Below are 12511 nucleotides of genomic sequence, written 5' to 3' on the forward strand. Positions count from 1 at the left end.
AAGAGTGCAATAAGGTCACCCCTGAGCCTGATTTTCTCCAGGGTGAACAATCTCAGTTCCCTCAGCCTCTCCTCATCAGACATAACCCCCACATCCTTCCGCAGCTCTGTTGCCTGTCTCTGGATTCACTCCAGCATCTCAATGTCTTTCCTGAATTGAAGGACCCAGAACTGGACACAGTATTCAAGGTGTGGCCTCACTGGTGCTGAATACAGCGAGACAATGACTACCCTGGTCCTGCTGGCCACACTTGCTGATTCAGGCCAGGATGCCCTTGGCCTTAGTCAACCTGGGCACACATTGGCTCGTGTTCATCTCTTCTGTCAACCAGCACTCCCGGATCTTTTTCCAGTGGGCCACTTTCTAGCCACTCTTCCCCCAGCCCATAGCATTGGGTTGTTGTGACCCAAGTGCAGTACTCAGCACCTGGCCTTGTTGAACCTCATGCCTTTGGCACCGGTTCACTGATCCAGCCTGTCCAGATCCCTCTGCATAACCTTTCTGCCCTCCAGTAGATGAACACTTCCACCCAACTTGGTGTCATCTTCAAATTGACTGAGGGGGTACTTGATCCCTTTGTCCAGATCATTGATAAGGATATTGAACAGGACTGGCCCCAACACTGATCCCTGGGGGACACCACTAGTGACCAGCTGCCAGCTGAATGCAGCACGATTCACCACCACTCTCTGGGTTAAGTTGTTCCTTGCAAAATTAAAGCTATATAATAGTAATTTTTTTGCAATATTCTTTAAAATTCAGAAACTCATTTTATCTAACAATTTTCTGTGACAAATTAAGGCAAAATAATTGTGAATAGCATTACAATTTGTAGCAATCCATTTAACCAGTGATATTTATTTATGTGTAAAATAACTTTGTTATGTAATTATAACTTTATATTCACTCATAGGAGCCTTAAACAGAAAAACACAATCACACTGCAAAGTAATAATTGTACTTTGCTCTTATTGCCTTTCCTCAACCTTGCCAGTCTTTTCCCACAGTTGTAGTAGGTGCTTGTTCGAGGGTGAATGTTAATCACCAGGGATATAAAACTTCAAAGAAACCAAAGCGATAATGTGGAGGCTTAAATGATGTTTGCTTTGCTTTTTTTAACAGCTGAATAATATGGTTATTTTTTAGTGAATAAATGTACCTCTGTGTCCTTTAAAGAAGTGACTGTTCTTGAGGGAGAACCATAGTTAAGTAGGAATTGTTCCTGTTGATCAGTTTGGATGTACTGATTTAGATTGCACAGAATGGAATGCACATCTCCTTGTGAATCATCTCAACAAGGAGATGTGAAACAGATGGTGTAGGAGAAATAAGGATGCATCTATTTGATACTCCCCATGTCTTTTCAAGATAAAGAATCTGCTTTGTCCAGCCCATAGTCTTTAAAAATATAATATCTGCTCCTTAAATACTTTGCCCATCTGAACTAATTAAAAGAGAAATGATGAAAGGAGATACAAGGAACTTGCTTGAAAATTAGCCTTAGAAACAGCTGTAGTGTGAACTTCTAGTCCATTTTATTCAGTGCATATTATACTTCAGTATATTCTGCTGTAGGTTATAATAGCACCTGAATATTAGGCAAATTTTCTACTTCAGAATAAATTGTGTTTATATTAAATTCCTAGGCTAATGAAAAGGTCCATAGCTGCTATCAGTTACTTTGAATTAAAGCTTCCAATGATCCCAGGTGTGTTCTGTCTATGTCTCTTGGATTGTGGGTCCCTTGAGATAATTACGGAGTAGGAACACCAAATTTTGTTGAACTGAAATAGCTTCAGTCATCAAAATGCTGATCTCACTCAAGAGGATGGTACTCCTGCGTGCATGGAGTAGGAAAGTAATCAGGAGTGCAACTGTGGGCAGGGAACTGAGTTTTTTGAGAAATGCCTTAGATTCCTATCCGCAGTTTGTCTGTTAAAATTGTTTGGATGATACTAAGAATTAATATAACTTGAAAAAATTCTATTAATGCTTTCAGCATGTATTCTCATTTCACATATGAGCTGAGATTGATTGAATTTCTTTTTAATGCTTATATATAACCCAATAATTTTCTATGTCTTTCTATGGAAAATCTGACTTTCCTTTTCTAATTTCAGAGATGGTATTCTAGAATGTGGCAGAGTTTACTGTTTCCTTTTAGCCATTTAAAGATTTTAAGTTGGAGTTTGATTTTTTTAATCTAAGAAAACATTTTCCGATCTGCTTAAATGATTTTTTTTAATAGTGTTGAGATAAATTTTACCTTAGTAATAGTAATCTGTCAGACCAATTTCATCTAACTTTGTTAATTTTCTTTTAAGAATAATGTTTTTTTTCAATTTGAAGTCTACCAGTATGACTTATTTTCAGGGAAGTGAAGATCGTGATGTTGGCAGAGTTTCAGAGTTCCAGATGAAAAGCACCCTGTGTTCTAAATACACATCTTTTTAGATTAGAAAGCTGTCTTGAAGTTGTCTTTGCCTGATGGCTGGCAGGATGGATCTTTCAAGGACCTAGGTTAATCCAGATCGTGTGATGTACTTGCTAAGCACCTTGTTGTGATAAGAGGGACTGATGCTTTTTTGTGATTTTTTTTTTTTTGGGGGGTTTTTTTGGTTGTGGGAACACCCTGTAGCTCTCTGAACAGAGAAAATCAATGGGCTGAAGTAACTACTGGCCATTGGATCTTGACCCGATACTTGCTCAGGATGCAGCATATAGAAGCCATTTAAACCCATACCACAGAAGTATGTTGAAATCTGTGAAGATAAAGCTAGGAACCATCAACATACCTGGCTGCTTCTCAAGATTTCAACTTGAAATATTACTTTAAGCGAGATACATAAAAATATTTGCATTTGGGGAAAAAAAAAGTGATCTGCATTTTTCTTAAATATGAAATGTCATTATATATTGAAAAAGTTTATTTTGTCATACTCTTGTTTGTATTATCTACTTATTTCTTTATTTTAACAGAAAATATAATGGTCATATTGAAAGCAAGCCCTTAACCATTCCAAAAGATATCGATCTTCATCTGGAAACGAAATCGGTGACAGAAAGGGACACTATTGGTAAGAATAACTCTATTCAAACAGTAATATTTCAGATATATACTTATTGTTTCTATGAAATGTTTGTTTGCAATTAATGGTGGAATATCTCTTTTATAGACAATTAATGAATAGGAGTAAAACTGATCATAAATGAGAAAGCAAATATTCAGGCTAAGTCTCCTTTCATGTTCCATGGGTAGCATTTTAATAGCAGTGTTGTGGAAAAAGATGAATATAATGGTCTTAAGCTCTGCCAGGGGATGTTTAGGTTGGATATTAGGAAGAAATTTTTTACAGAGAGAGTAATCAGACATTGGAATGGGCTGCCCAGGGAGGTGGTGGATTCACTGTCTCTGGAGGTTTTTAAGATGAGACTGGATGTGGCACTTGGTGCCATGGTCTGGTAACCACAGTGGTAGTGCATCAAGGGTTGGACTTGATCTTAGAGGTCTTTTCCAACCCGGTTGATTCTGTGATCCTATGATAAAGCACAACTGTTATATCAGACTTCCGTAGTAGTGTGAGACAACACCAAAAGAATCACTTCATAGTCTATTCAAAATAGAGTTTGTAGCTTTGTACAAGAAAATAACAATTGACAGATGTCAAAACATATAGTTTCTGCTTATCTCAAATAAGAAATGTGCTGTAGCATTGAAACCTAGACCTTTCAACCACACACTGGAAACATTAAGGTAAAATGTTTAAAAACACGAAGTGACACAAGTACAGAAATATGCAGCATTAAGTGTTTTGGAACTTGCTGTTTTTTAAATGGTGATTTTCGATTCCTTAATCATAATCAGTCATTCTGTTACAGAAAATTCATGTATGGATATGTATGTAAGTGTGATACATATTTTCTTCCTATCTACATTTTTACATGAGTGTGTTCTCTGGATAAATATAGAAAGAATGGAAGCATAGTCCTCTGCAGGAGACTTCTCAAATTATAGGAGACAGTGTTTCTTTAGCACCGCAGAGTTTTTTGTAGCTACTATGTAAATAAACAAAGCGTTCCCAAGTTTCAATCAGTGCTATTTCCTTGAAATTGTAGCATTTAATTGTCTACCTGAGTGATACAAGATAGGGTTTAACTGTCTTTGAGAAGTTATATATACAGGTTTTTCTGGTGAATCTAACCAGATTGTTATTTCAAAATAAATACAGGTCTTGGAAATATCCAAGTTTGGCCAATTTCATGTGCTTACCAACAGTTAGCTTGTAGTCAAGTCAAACGTTCAGTAATGTTTTCTGACTTTCAAATTGTGAAGGTGTAGGGAAGGTGTTTGTGTGGGACAGACCACACTTTGCTGTCAAAAATTGTTCTTTGTGGTTTCCAGCACCTCTGGGAGCTCTCTATTCATATCATCCAGCCTGTATGTAATACAGTACAATCCCCAGAATTTTTACAGTTAAATTTACCCAATGACTATTGCTGTACAGGATGTATTAACAAAATCTGGAAGAATAAGCCATCAGTATCTTAGATGTTGGGATTTTTTAAATAAAAAGAAGTGATCATATGTAGTATATTAAATGATTGCCAATGAGCTTTAATAGAAAGCCAGAAAAAACTCTGAACTGGAATTGCAGCTAGACTCAGCTGAAGAACTGACCTGTTTTCTTTCTGTAGTGTGAAATCTACATTAGGTATGCCTTTTCAATTTAAGATGTTAACGTATAAAACTGGGGTGATAAAATAGTAAAATCTTGTAGCCTTTTAAATGTGAGTAGTAATCAAGTATTGAATGACAGAAGTGAAGAGTGAACTTTACATTGTTGAGTAAGAATATGTGGCTTTTTCACTGTTGTTGCACTTCACTTGCTTGATCTGGGTCTACCTAGAGTTCACTTAACTGAAAACTTTTTTTAGTTGCTACTCCATTGTATATATGTTAAAGCATACCTTTAGCATTAACAAATTTTTATTTTTCAGCACTGCATTATTTTCCGGAGTATCAGTGGTTGGTGGATTTCACTGTTGCAGCTACAGTTGTGTATGTGGTGACAGAAGCCTATTACAGCATTGTGAAGCCCTCACAGGAAATGAATATCAGCGTAGTGTGGTGTCTGCTTGTCTTGGCTTTTGCAGTGTATCCTTTGCTGTTTTCTTGAATCACTCTACTTGTTCCAAATAGTTTACATAATTATGTAATTCATATAAAACTCTGTGTTGCTAATGGGCAGGATACGCAAATATTTAGCATTTGGGAATCATGTAAGCTAGTACCATTGTTTGATAATGTGTATGCTGCACATGCTCTTTGTAAATGCTGGTATCAATAGCTTGTTAACATTAATACCAAATCATTTATGGGAAAAATATATGTGTGCAAATAGTAGTGCTCATCTGTAGTATCCAGTGGTTCTAAACTAATTTGGTTTTGCTCAGTTTGGCAATCACAAATAGACTTCTGTACAGAAGATATAGCTTTTGGAGAAGTTTGGAAATCTATTCCACACTTTTTGTTTTCAGTATGCTTAATACTTCTTGAACAAAAAAGTCCTACTTGCTTCATTTTTCAAATCTCAGGAATAACCAATTTAAATAACACTACAATTAATTGCAATTTTAGGTGAAACAGAGTTGTGAATTATATATTGTAGGAAAATCCACTGCAATAGCCCTTTCTTATCGTGGTTTTGAATACAGTCCTATTACTGCTTTCACTTGTTCATCAGTTCAGGGCAAAACCTTAAAAAAGATTTAAGCTGCCTGTCAGTGCAAGTTTTCTGTCTCAGTAGGGTGAATGGGCAAGTGGCTGTTAGAGTCTGTATGGTTTCTGGGCTGATGGGATGAAGTAGTGTGATCCTGTACAGTGTGGCAGTGCAGAAGGCTGCAGTACCAGGAAGCACAGTCTAAATTTTATATTAGCATTAACATCTCCATAAATGTGTCAACATAACTTATTCCAGGCATTACAGCTTTCAGAGTGAAGGAGAGCGATGCAAAGAGTGATATACAGAGGCATTGGTAACAATCCCTGTGGTCATTGGAACCTAGTCAGATGAGATTTCAGAAGAAAAGCGGTTCATTCATGTGTTGTGACATCAGGCCTCTGGGATGCTGAGTATACTTAAAACTTACTCAACTAATTACTAATTTGGTATGTCAAGACCAGAATGATTCTATGATAATTGACATGCTAGAGAAATTTGGTTACCTCCATATTTTCAATTGACATCAGTCAGTGTGATATGTCAGAAATTAAATATAGAACAGTTTTGTGTTTTGTTAACAAGTGTTTCTTCTGTTTTGTGGGTGTATGGTAAGAGGTGATAGTTTATAATAAGGATTTGGCTGACTGAATGACCAAAAAAGTTTAGAGAATTTGGAAATGATAATTAGACATTTTTCAGCTGTGTCTTCCAGAAATGGATGTTTTGATTCAGTGCAGTAACCCACTATTAGCAACTTTTAATGTTCATAGTGTAGATAATCAGAAAAGTCCAAGAAGCTAATTTAGTCTACACATCTATGTATTAGCAGAAATTTAGTCTAAAAGCAGTAGTACTTGTGTTCCTGGTAATGTGGATAAATAGTTCCAGGATAGGGATCTCTCTTACTTGTAGTGGAATAGAAAAATAAATCTTTAAATGGCTAGATAGTTTCAGGAAGACTAAAAGGTGGTTCTTGGAGACACCATTTAGAAGACCTGCTGTACCAGCTGCTCAATGTTTAATATTTTTGAAAGGCTGCGGTATATGGTGTTGGACCATCAGGTTTTTTTTTCATCACTCACTGTTTCATCACACACTCAGTTTCCAGTGCCTGAAATGGACTAACAGAAGAACTAGCAAAACAAAGATGTTAAGGGAGTTTTTAAGACAGGTTATTATCATAACCTTCTGATTGTGAATTTTGCCTTAAAAATTACTTTTGCAGTGTTACTGAGAACTCATTTTGGTGTAGACTATAATGTTTCAATTACAATTTTTTTTTATTATTCTTTAGTTACAGTTTATTGCAGATAGTAACTCTTCACAGATTGATTTCTCTTATTCTGAAATTTGAAAAGCTGAGTGCTTTTCAAATATTCAAACTGAGTTATTGATCACAATTTTCAGTGTAGCAGTTGCAGCCAAATTACTAGCAAAAGACTACCTTTGTAAAATAACAAAATGCTTACCAGATGATATAGTCACCTCAAAAACAGGGACAGAGACCAGGCAGAGGTGTTTAATGCGTTCTTTGCCTCTGTCATCAACTCCGATGAATGACTAAGGGTGTCCCAGTGCCCGGGCTGAAGGACCATAGCTGTGAGGATGATAAACTCCCAGCTGACTCTAAACCTGTGCTGGATTTGCAGGGCTCCATCTTAATGCCCAGTTCTCTTAAACATCTTCCTAAACAACTTGGACACGGGACTTGAAGGGATGCAAAGTAATTTTGCAGATGATACAAATTTAGGAGTTGTTGGCTCCCTGTAAGGCAGGGAGTCCTTTCAGAAAGACCTTGACAAATTCGTTGGTTGGGTAGTCATGAGCTGTATGAAGTTTGACAAGGACAAGTGCTCTTCTCTCTGGTGACCAATGACAGGACCCAAGGAAATGGCGTGAAGCTGAGTCAAGGGGAGGTTTAGGTTAGATATCAGGAAATGGTGTCTTACCCAGGGGGTGGTTGGGCACTGGAACAGGCTCCCCAGGGAAGTGTGTCTGTCTGAGTTCAAGAAGTGTTTGGACAAGGCTCTCAGGCACATGGTGTGATTCTTGGCGTGTCCTGTGCAGGGCCAGGAGTTGGACTTTTAATGATCCTGTGGGTCTCAGCCAACTCAGAATATTGTGTGATTCTGTGAATTGACAGATTTCATGTGTTTTAGTAGGAACAGAAGATGGATCTTTTTCTCTTCAACCTTGTGGACTGTATAATTAAAAAACTACATAATTACAGCAGCTTAAAAACTAAAATTATTTTTGTAAAGGGATGTACCATAAATTCTACAGGCATATCACCTCTTGTGGCCAAAACAAAATAAATGAAAGCGGGGGATGAGGAATCTATTAACTTAGCACTGAATACTCCCAGATTATTCCTTTGGTAGGTACTGAATAGTAGATCAAGCAGTGAAAGGAAGTGATGAAGCAAACCATAATGCTTCAATTTTCTCCATCCCTAAAATAGGAGCAGTGGTGATTATTCAACTAACAGAGGGTTTCAATCACATGTAGTTTGCATAATCATTAATCTATTTATTGAGTTCTGAATCTGCACTATAATTGGAGTTTATTGTCAGTATTCTTTCTTTGTTCTGGTTGAATTTTCTGTATCTTTCAGGCACAATCCATAGTTGAAAACATGACGTATCTAGGGGGTTATAAATCTGATTATAGGTTAGGACTGTAGATCACAAACTGTTATTAAGTCCTTTGTATAAATCTTCAAGGTGTTTTCAATTTCTGATTGATGTCCCTAGCTGTAAAAAGACATTTGGTTTAAGGATGTATTATTAGAGAAATAAAGCTTTCCAGAACACAGTCTGTATGACCTGTTATGTACCTCATTTTGGGATGAGGTAAGTCTTCCTTTAGATATATAAATTTTTTCTGTAAAGTATGAAGGGGTCTTAAGTTGATTACTACGAGCTTAGAATTGTTGGATGCTGTGCTTAGGCCACTCTACTCGGTACATTTGAAAACCTCTCTGCATACACATGAAATGCAGCAATGCCTATGTAAAATATGTGCTGCCTGATGAAGTGTGGCATTGCATAATCGTGTTTTCTTGAGAGGTTAACTGATAACTGGTCAAATGTTTTACTGAATAGATACGCTAAAACTTGTTTTCTTATAATCTACATCTTAAAATTCTTCGGTATTAGAAAAATGCAAATATGAATGTTACTGCATTGTGGGGGAAAAAAAAAGGTGTACAGTTTATGTTTAAAATTGAGTTTTTCCTTGGTCTCTTTGCCTTTTCAAAGCACGTAGTGTCTGGAATGATCTTCAAATGCTTTATTTAAATCTGTGCTGGATATTGCCTGTCATTTGAAAATAAAATAAATTATGATGGGCTGCAGTTCACAGTAATCAGAGTTGACAGCGTATCATGAAAAATTTGTCGTAATCTGTTTAAATTTAGAGCTAATTATATTTAGAAATGTGTAAAAGAGGAGAATACTCAAAAAATATTTTTAAAACATCCTAATAAGAGAAGCGGTGATGTCTTAAATAATTGTCTTTGTGGCACTGGGGTTAGATAAAAGAACTTGATATATCATACCAGACCCTATAGGGTTTTGAAGGCTGATTTTGTGTTTCCAAGGTGAGCATGGGATAGATTTTTGTTTTCTAGATAGTACTGAATGTGCTGTTGTCTTACTGTCTTTGATAGCTAAAAATCTCAAACATGCACAGATCAGGTGCTTAGGGACATGGTTTAATGATGAACTTGGGGTGTTAGGTCAATGGTTGGACTCAATGATCTAAAAGGTGTTTTCCAATCAAAATAATTCTAGAATTCTGTCTGAAAGGAGAGAAATACAAGTTCCATCTTTTCATGTGTTTTATGTTTTCTTACTCTAAGTAAGCCTAGATCAAAACTGTGCCAGAGTAGTGTATTCCTGGCTACCGATTATGTGATTATTAGGCTTTATTGCGTTCTCTAATTTAACCTGAAATTGGCTGAACACATATTACTTTAAGAAAAAAAAAAAAAAAAGCACATTGTAGAGCATCCCTAGTGTAGATGACCAAAATGCAACTTTATAATTCTTAGTTATTTTAGTTGTTACAAGTTATTATAGTTATTACAAGTTTTTATTATATACAAATGGATATTTAGTTCCTTTATAAACTTAATTTTCCTTGACCTTTTTCTTGTGTAGTAAGGTACTATTTTCATTGACTACCCATTATTTCAAAGTTGAGGATGGAGGTGAAAGATCAGTCTGTGTCACCTTTGGTTTTTTCTTCTTTGTGAAAGCGATGGCAATTCTCATTGTGACAGAAAACTACCTAGAGTTTGGACTGGAATCAGGTAACTCCTTTCTTTAGTGTTTGAAGCAGCTCTAGTGGTCGCATGATCTGAAAAAAATTATTTCCAACTTTTTTGTGAATATCTGTGTTAAAATGAGTGGTATGTGTCATATACTTCTAAGAAATTTTGTTTTGGAATGCAGATTCTAAAGAATATCCCAAATGGTTTCCTTGTTTTTTTTTAAGTAGTGTAATCTTTGCCTGGTTATTTGTTTTGTTAACGATATTTGCCTTCCAGTTTTAGATTTAACCCTTTTTGATTTTCATAGCAAAGTGAAACTCCTTTACTGGAACAGACCAAAAAAAAGTTATATTTTTTCATCTTCCTGAAATGTACAAGTATTAGAGATGTTAATAATCAAGTTTTATTGTATTATGGCTAACTAATTAGTACATGAAAAGCTATGCTAGACATGTGAAAACTTGTTTGAAAGATCTGTTACCTAGTATTTTATTTACAAAAAGGCATTCTGCATTTGTACTGTAATAAAATAAATATAATATATGTGTCTCTACAGGTTTCTCAAATTTCTCTGAAAGTGCTATGCAGTTTCTTGAAAAACAAGGTTTGGAATCCCAGTAAGTTTCTGGAAATACATTTGTCTGTTTTATATATGCATTTACAACTGAATCACTTGGATTTTCTTAGCAAGCATTTGACTTGCATGTTTTGCTCTTGTACATGGTTGTAATGTCTACAATAATGGGAAGGGGTGGGTTAATGAAAAGAATCTGTCTGTACCCACAAGTAACTGAAGTTGCATTAGTGTTTTCTTTTTAATACAGAGGTAGTTTCTGACATTGTGATCGTAGCTCGTAAGATTCAAAACTGTAAACGATTTTTCATGATCTTTCCCTTCAGCTTTGCAAGGATTGTTTAAAATAGGTGATAGGTGTTCTTTGTAATTACTATGGCATGCAAGAGGGTGAGTGTGCAAAAGCTACAGATGGAGTTTGAGGAAATTGGCATTAGGAATAAATTTTGGTGCTCAGTCCTGTTTTTGGGTTGTAATAGCATGCTCCTATCATGCAAAACCATCTACTTGCTACAAGACATCCAAGTTTTGTATAGACTGTTGGAGGAACATGCCATAGCTTGTGATGTTACATAAATATACAACTACTGTCTCAGACAGCCTTTGTATATTGCAAAATGGATTTCTGTCACAGTTCTTTCTTTATACGTGTGCTCTAAAATTTATGGGCCATTTCATTACTGGGAGCACACCTTTGAATTTCTTGCTTGTTAAGTATCAAGTATCATGCAGAAGCCATGGGATATCTTTATTTTTGAGGAACAGAAGTTTCCTTAACCTAGATTAGCGTCATTTATGAATAAACTCATGGGAAATCTGTGATGGAATCCCATGTGTTTCTTAGCATTTCTTTACTCTGCTTTCCTAAGCTATTTCCTTTTAAGTGTTTGTTTAAACTTTTGCAGTGCTTTGGCTGTTTATAGTAGCAATTGAGTGGATGGTGATTCTTGGTAGTTTAGATGACATAGATTAAGAAAGAATTTGAAACATATAATTTGGTTTTGTTCCTCTTGAATCTATTAGTTACCTGTCACTTGGTTTTTTTTGTTGTTTGGGGGTTTTTGCTTTGTTTGTGTTTTTTTTTTTTTTCTTTGTGTGATCCAGTGTTTGTTAATTCTGTAATTAATTCTGTAATTTGGTTAATCCTGGAAATTTTTTCTGTAATTTTTTTATATAGTATACTAATCACTTGGAAGAGACATGTAAATGGCCACATGTATGTTTTGGATAAATCTGTGAAAAGCTGCAGGAATAACAATTTGATAGAGCTTTTTAATGGATAATGGTAGAATGAAGTATCCATTTTGTCTTTGACCAATTAAGCTGGTGTCTGTTCCTCTCTTAAAAACATAATCCTTAAAATCATTCTATTAGCTATTTCTGTTATATGATTTGTTGTTAATTACAATATAAAATTACTCTTTTTTTTTCTTTTCTGCTAACAAATTAACATCTTATGGACAGTAGCTTAGGTTTTCTCTTTTACTAGGATAAAAATAGGTGACTTGGTTGGGTATGACATTATTTTTTTTAAATTTTAGCTTCTGATTGGTTTGTAATAATGCTGGTATTCCAGAGTAAGACTATAGAATACTGTTGGCTTTTTTTTAATTAAATGTTAGATACTGTTGAGTTGAAAGTAGTCTCTGATACCCCCATCCCCCAACTTCTTCCCCAAGAAAATGCTTATTTCCTTTCTTTTCTTTTAGGGGTCCTGTGTCTAAACTAACCTTCAAATTGTTCCTGGCTGTTCTGTGTTCACTTATTGGTGCTTTTTTGACATTCCCTGGCTTGCGACTGGCTCAAATGCATCTGGATGCTCTGAATTTAGCAACAGAAAAAATAACACAGTAAGAGAAAATATATGCAAATAGGTATATGCTACTCAGTCTTAAATCTTTTGTGTCTGAAAATAAACAAAGCAAACTATTCCAACAA

The 12511-nt window shown here is 35.6% G+C and overlaps 1 protein-coding gene across 1 annotated transcript in view; it reads left to right on the top strand.

The window, feature by feature from the left end:
* Positions 1-12511, top strand: part of TMEM161B (transmembrane protein 161B) — a 42685-nt gene that overhangs the window by 13768 nt on the left and 16406 nt on the right. Inside the window, exons 4-8 of the mRNA XM_008921416.3 lie at positions 2980-3077; positions 4999-5155; positions 9887-10038; positions 10556-10616; positions 12283-12423. Of these exons, the coding sequence (XP_008919664.2) occupies positions 2980-3077; positions 4999-5155; positions 9887-10038; positions 10556-10616; positions 12283-12423 (609 nt within the window). The remainder of the gene's footprint in view (positions 1-2979; positions 3078-4998; positions 5156-9886; positions 10039-10555; positions 10617-12282; positions 12424-12511) is intronic.

The sequence above is a fragment of the Manacus vitellinus genome, unplaced genomic scaffold (assembly GCF_001715985.3).
Source record: "Manacus vitellinus isolate BGI_N305 unplaced genomic scaffold, ASM171598v3 scaffold_23_pilon, whole genome shotgun sequence".
Lineage (NCBI taxonomy): Eukaryota > Metazoa > Chordata > Aves > Passeriformes > Pipridae > Manacus > Manacus vitellinus.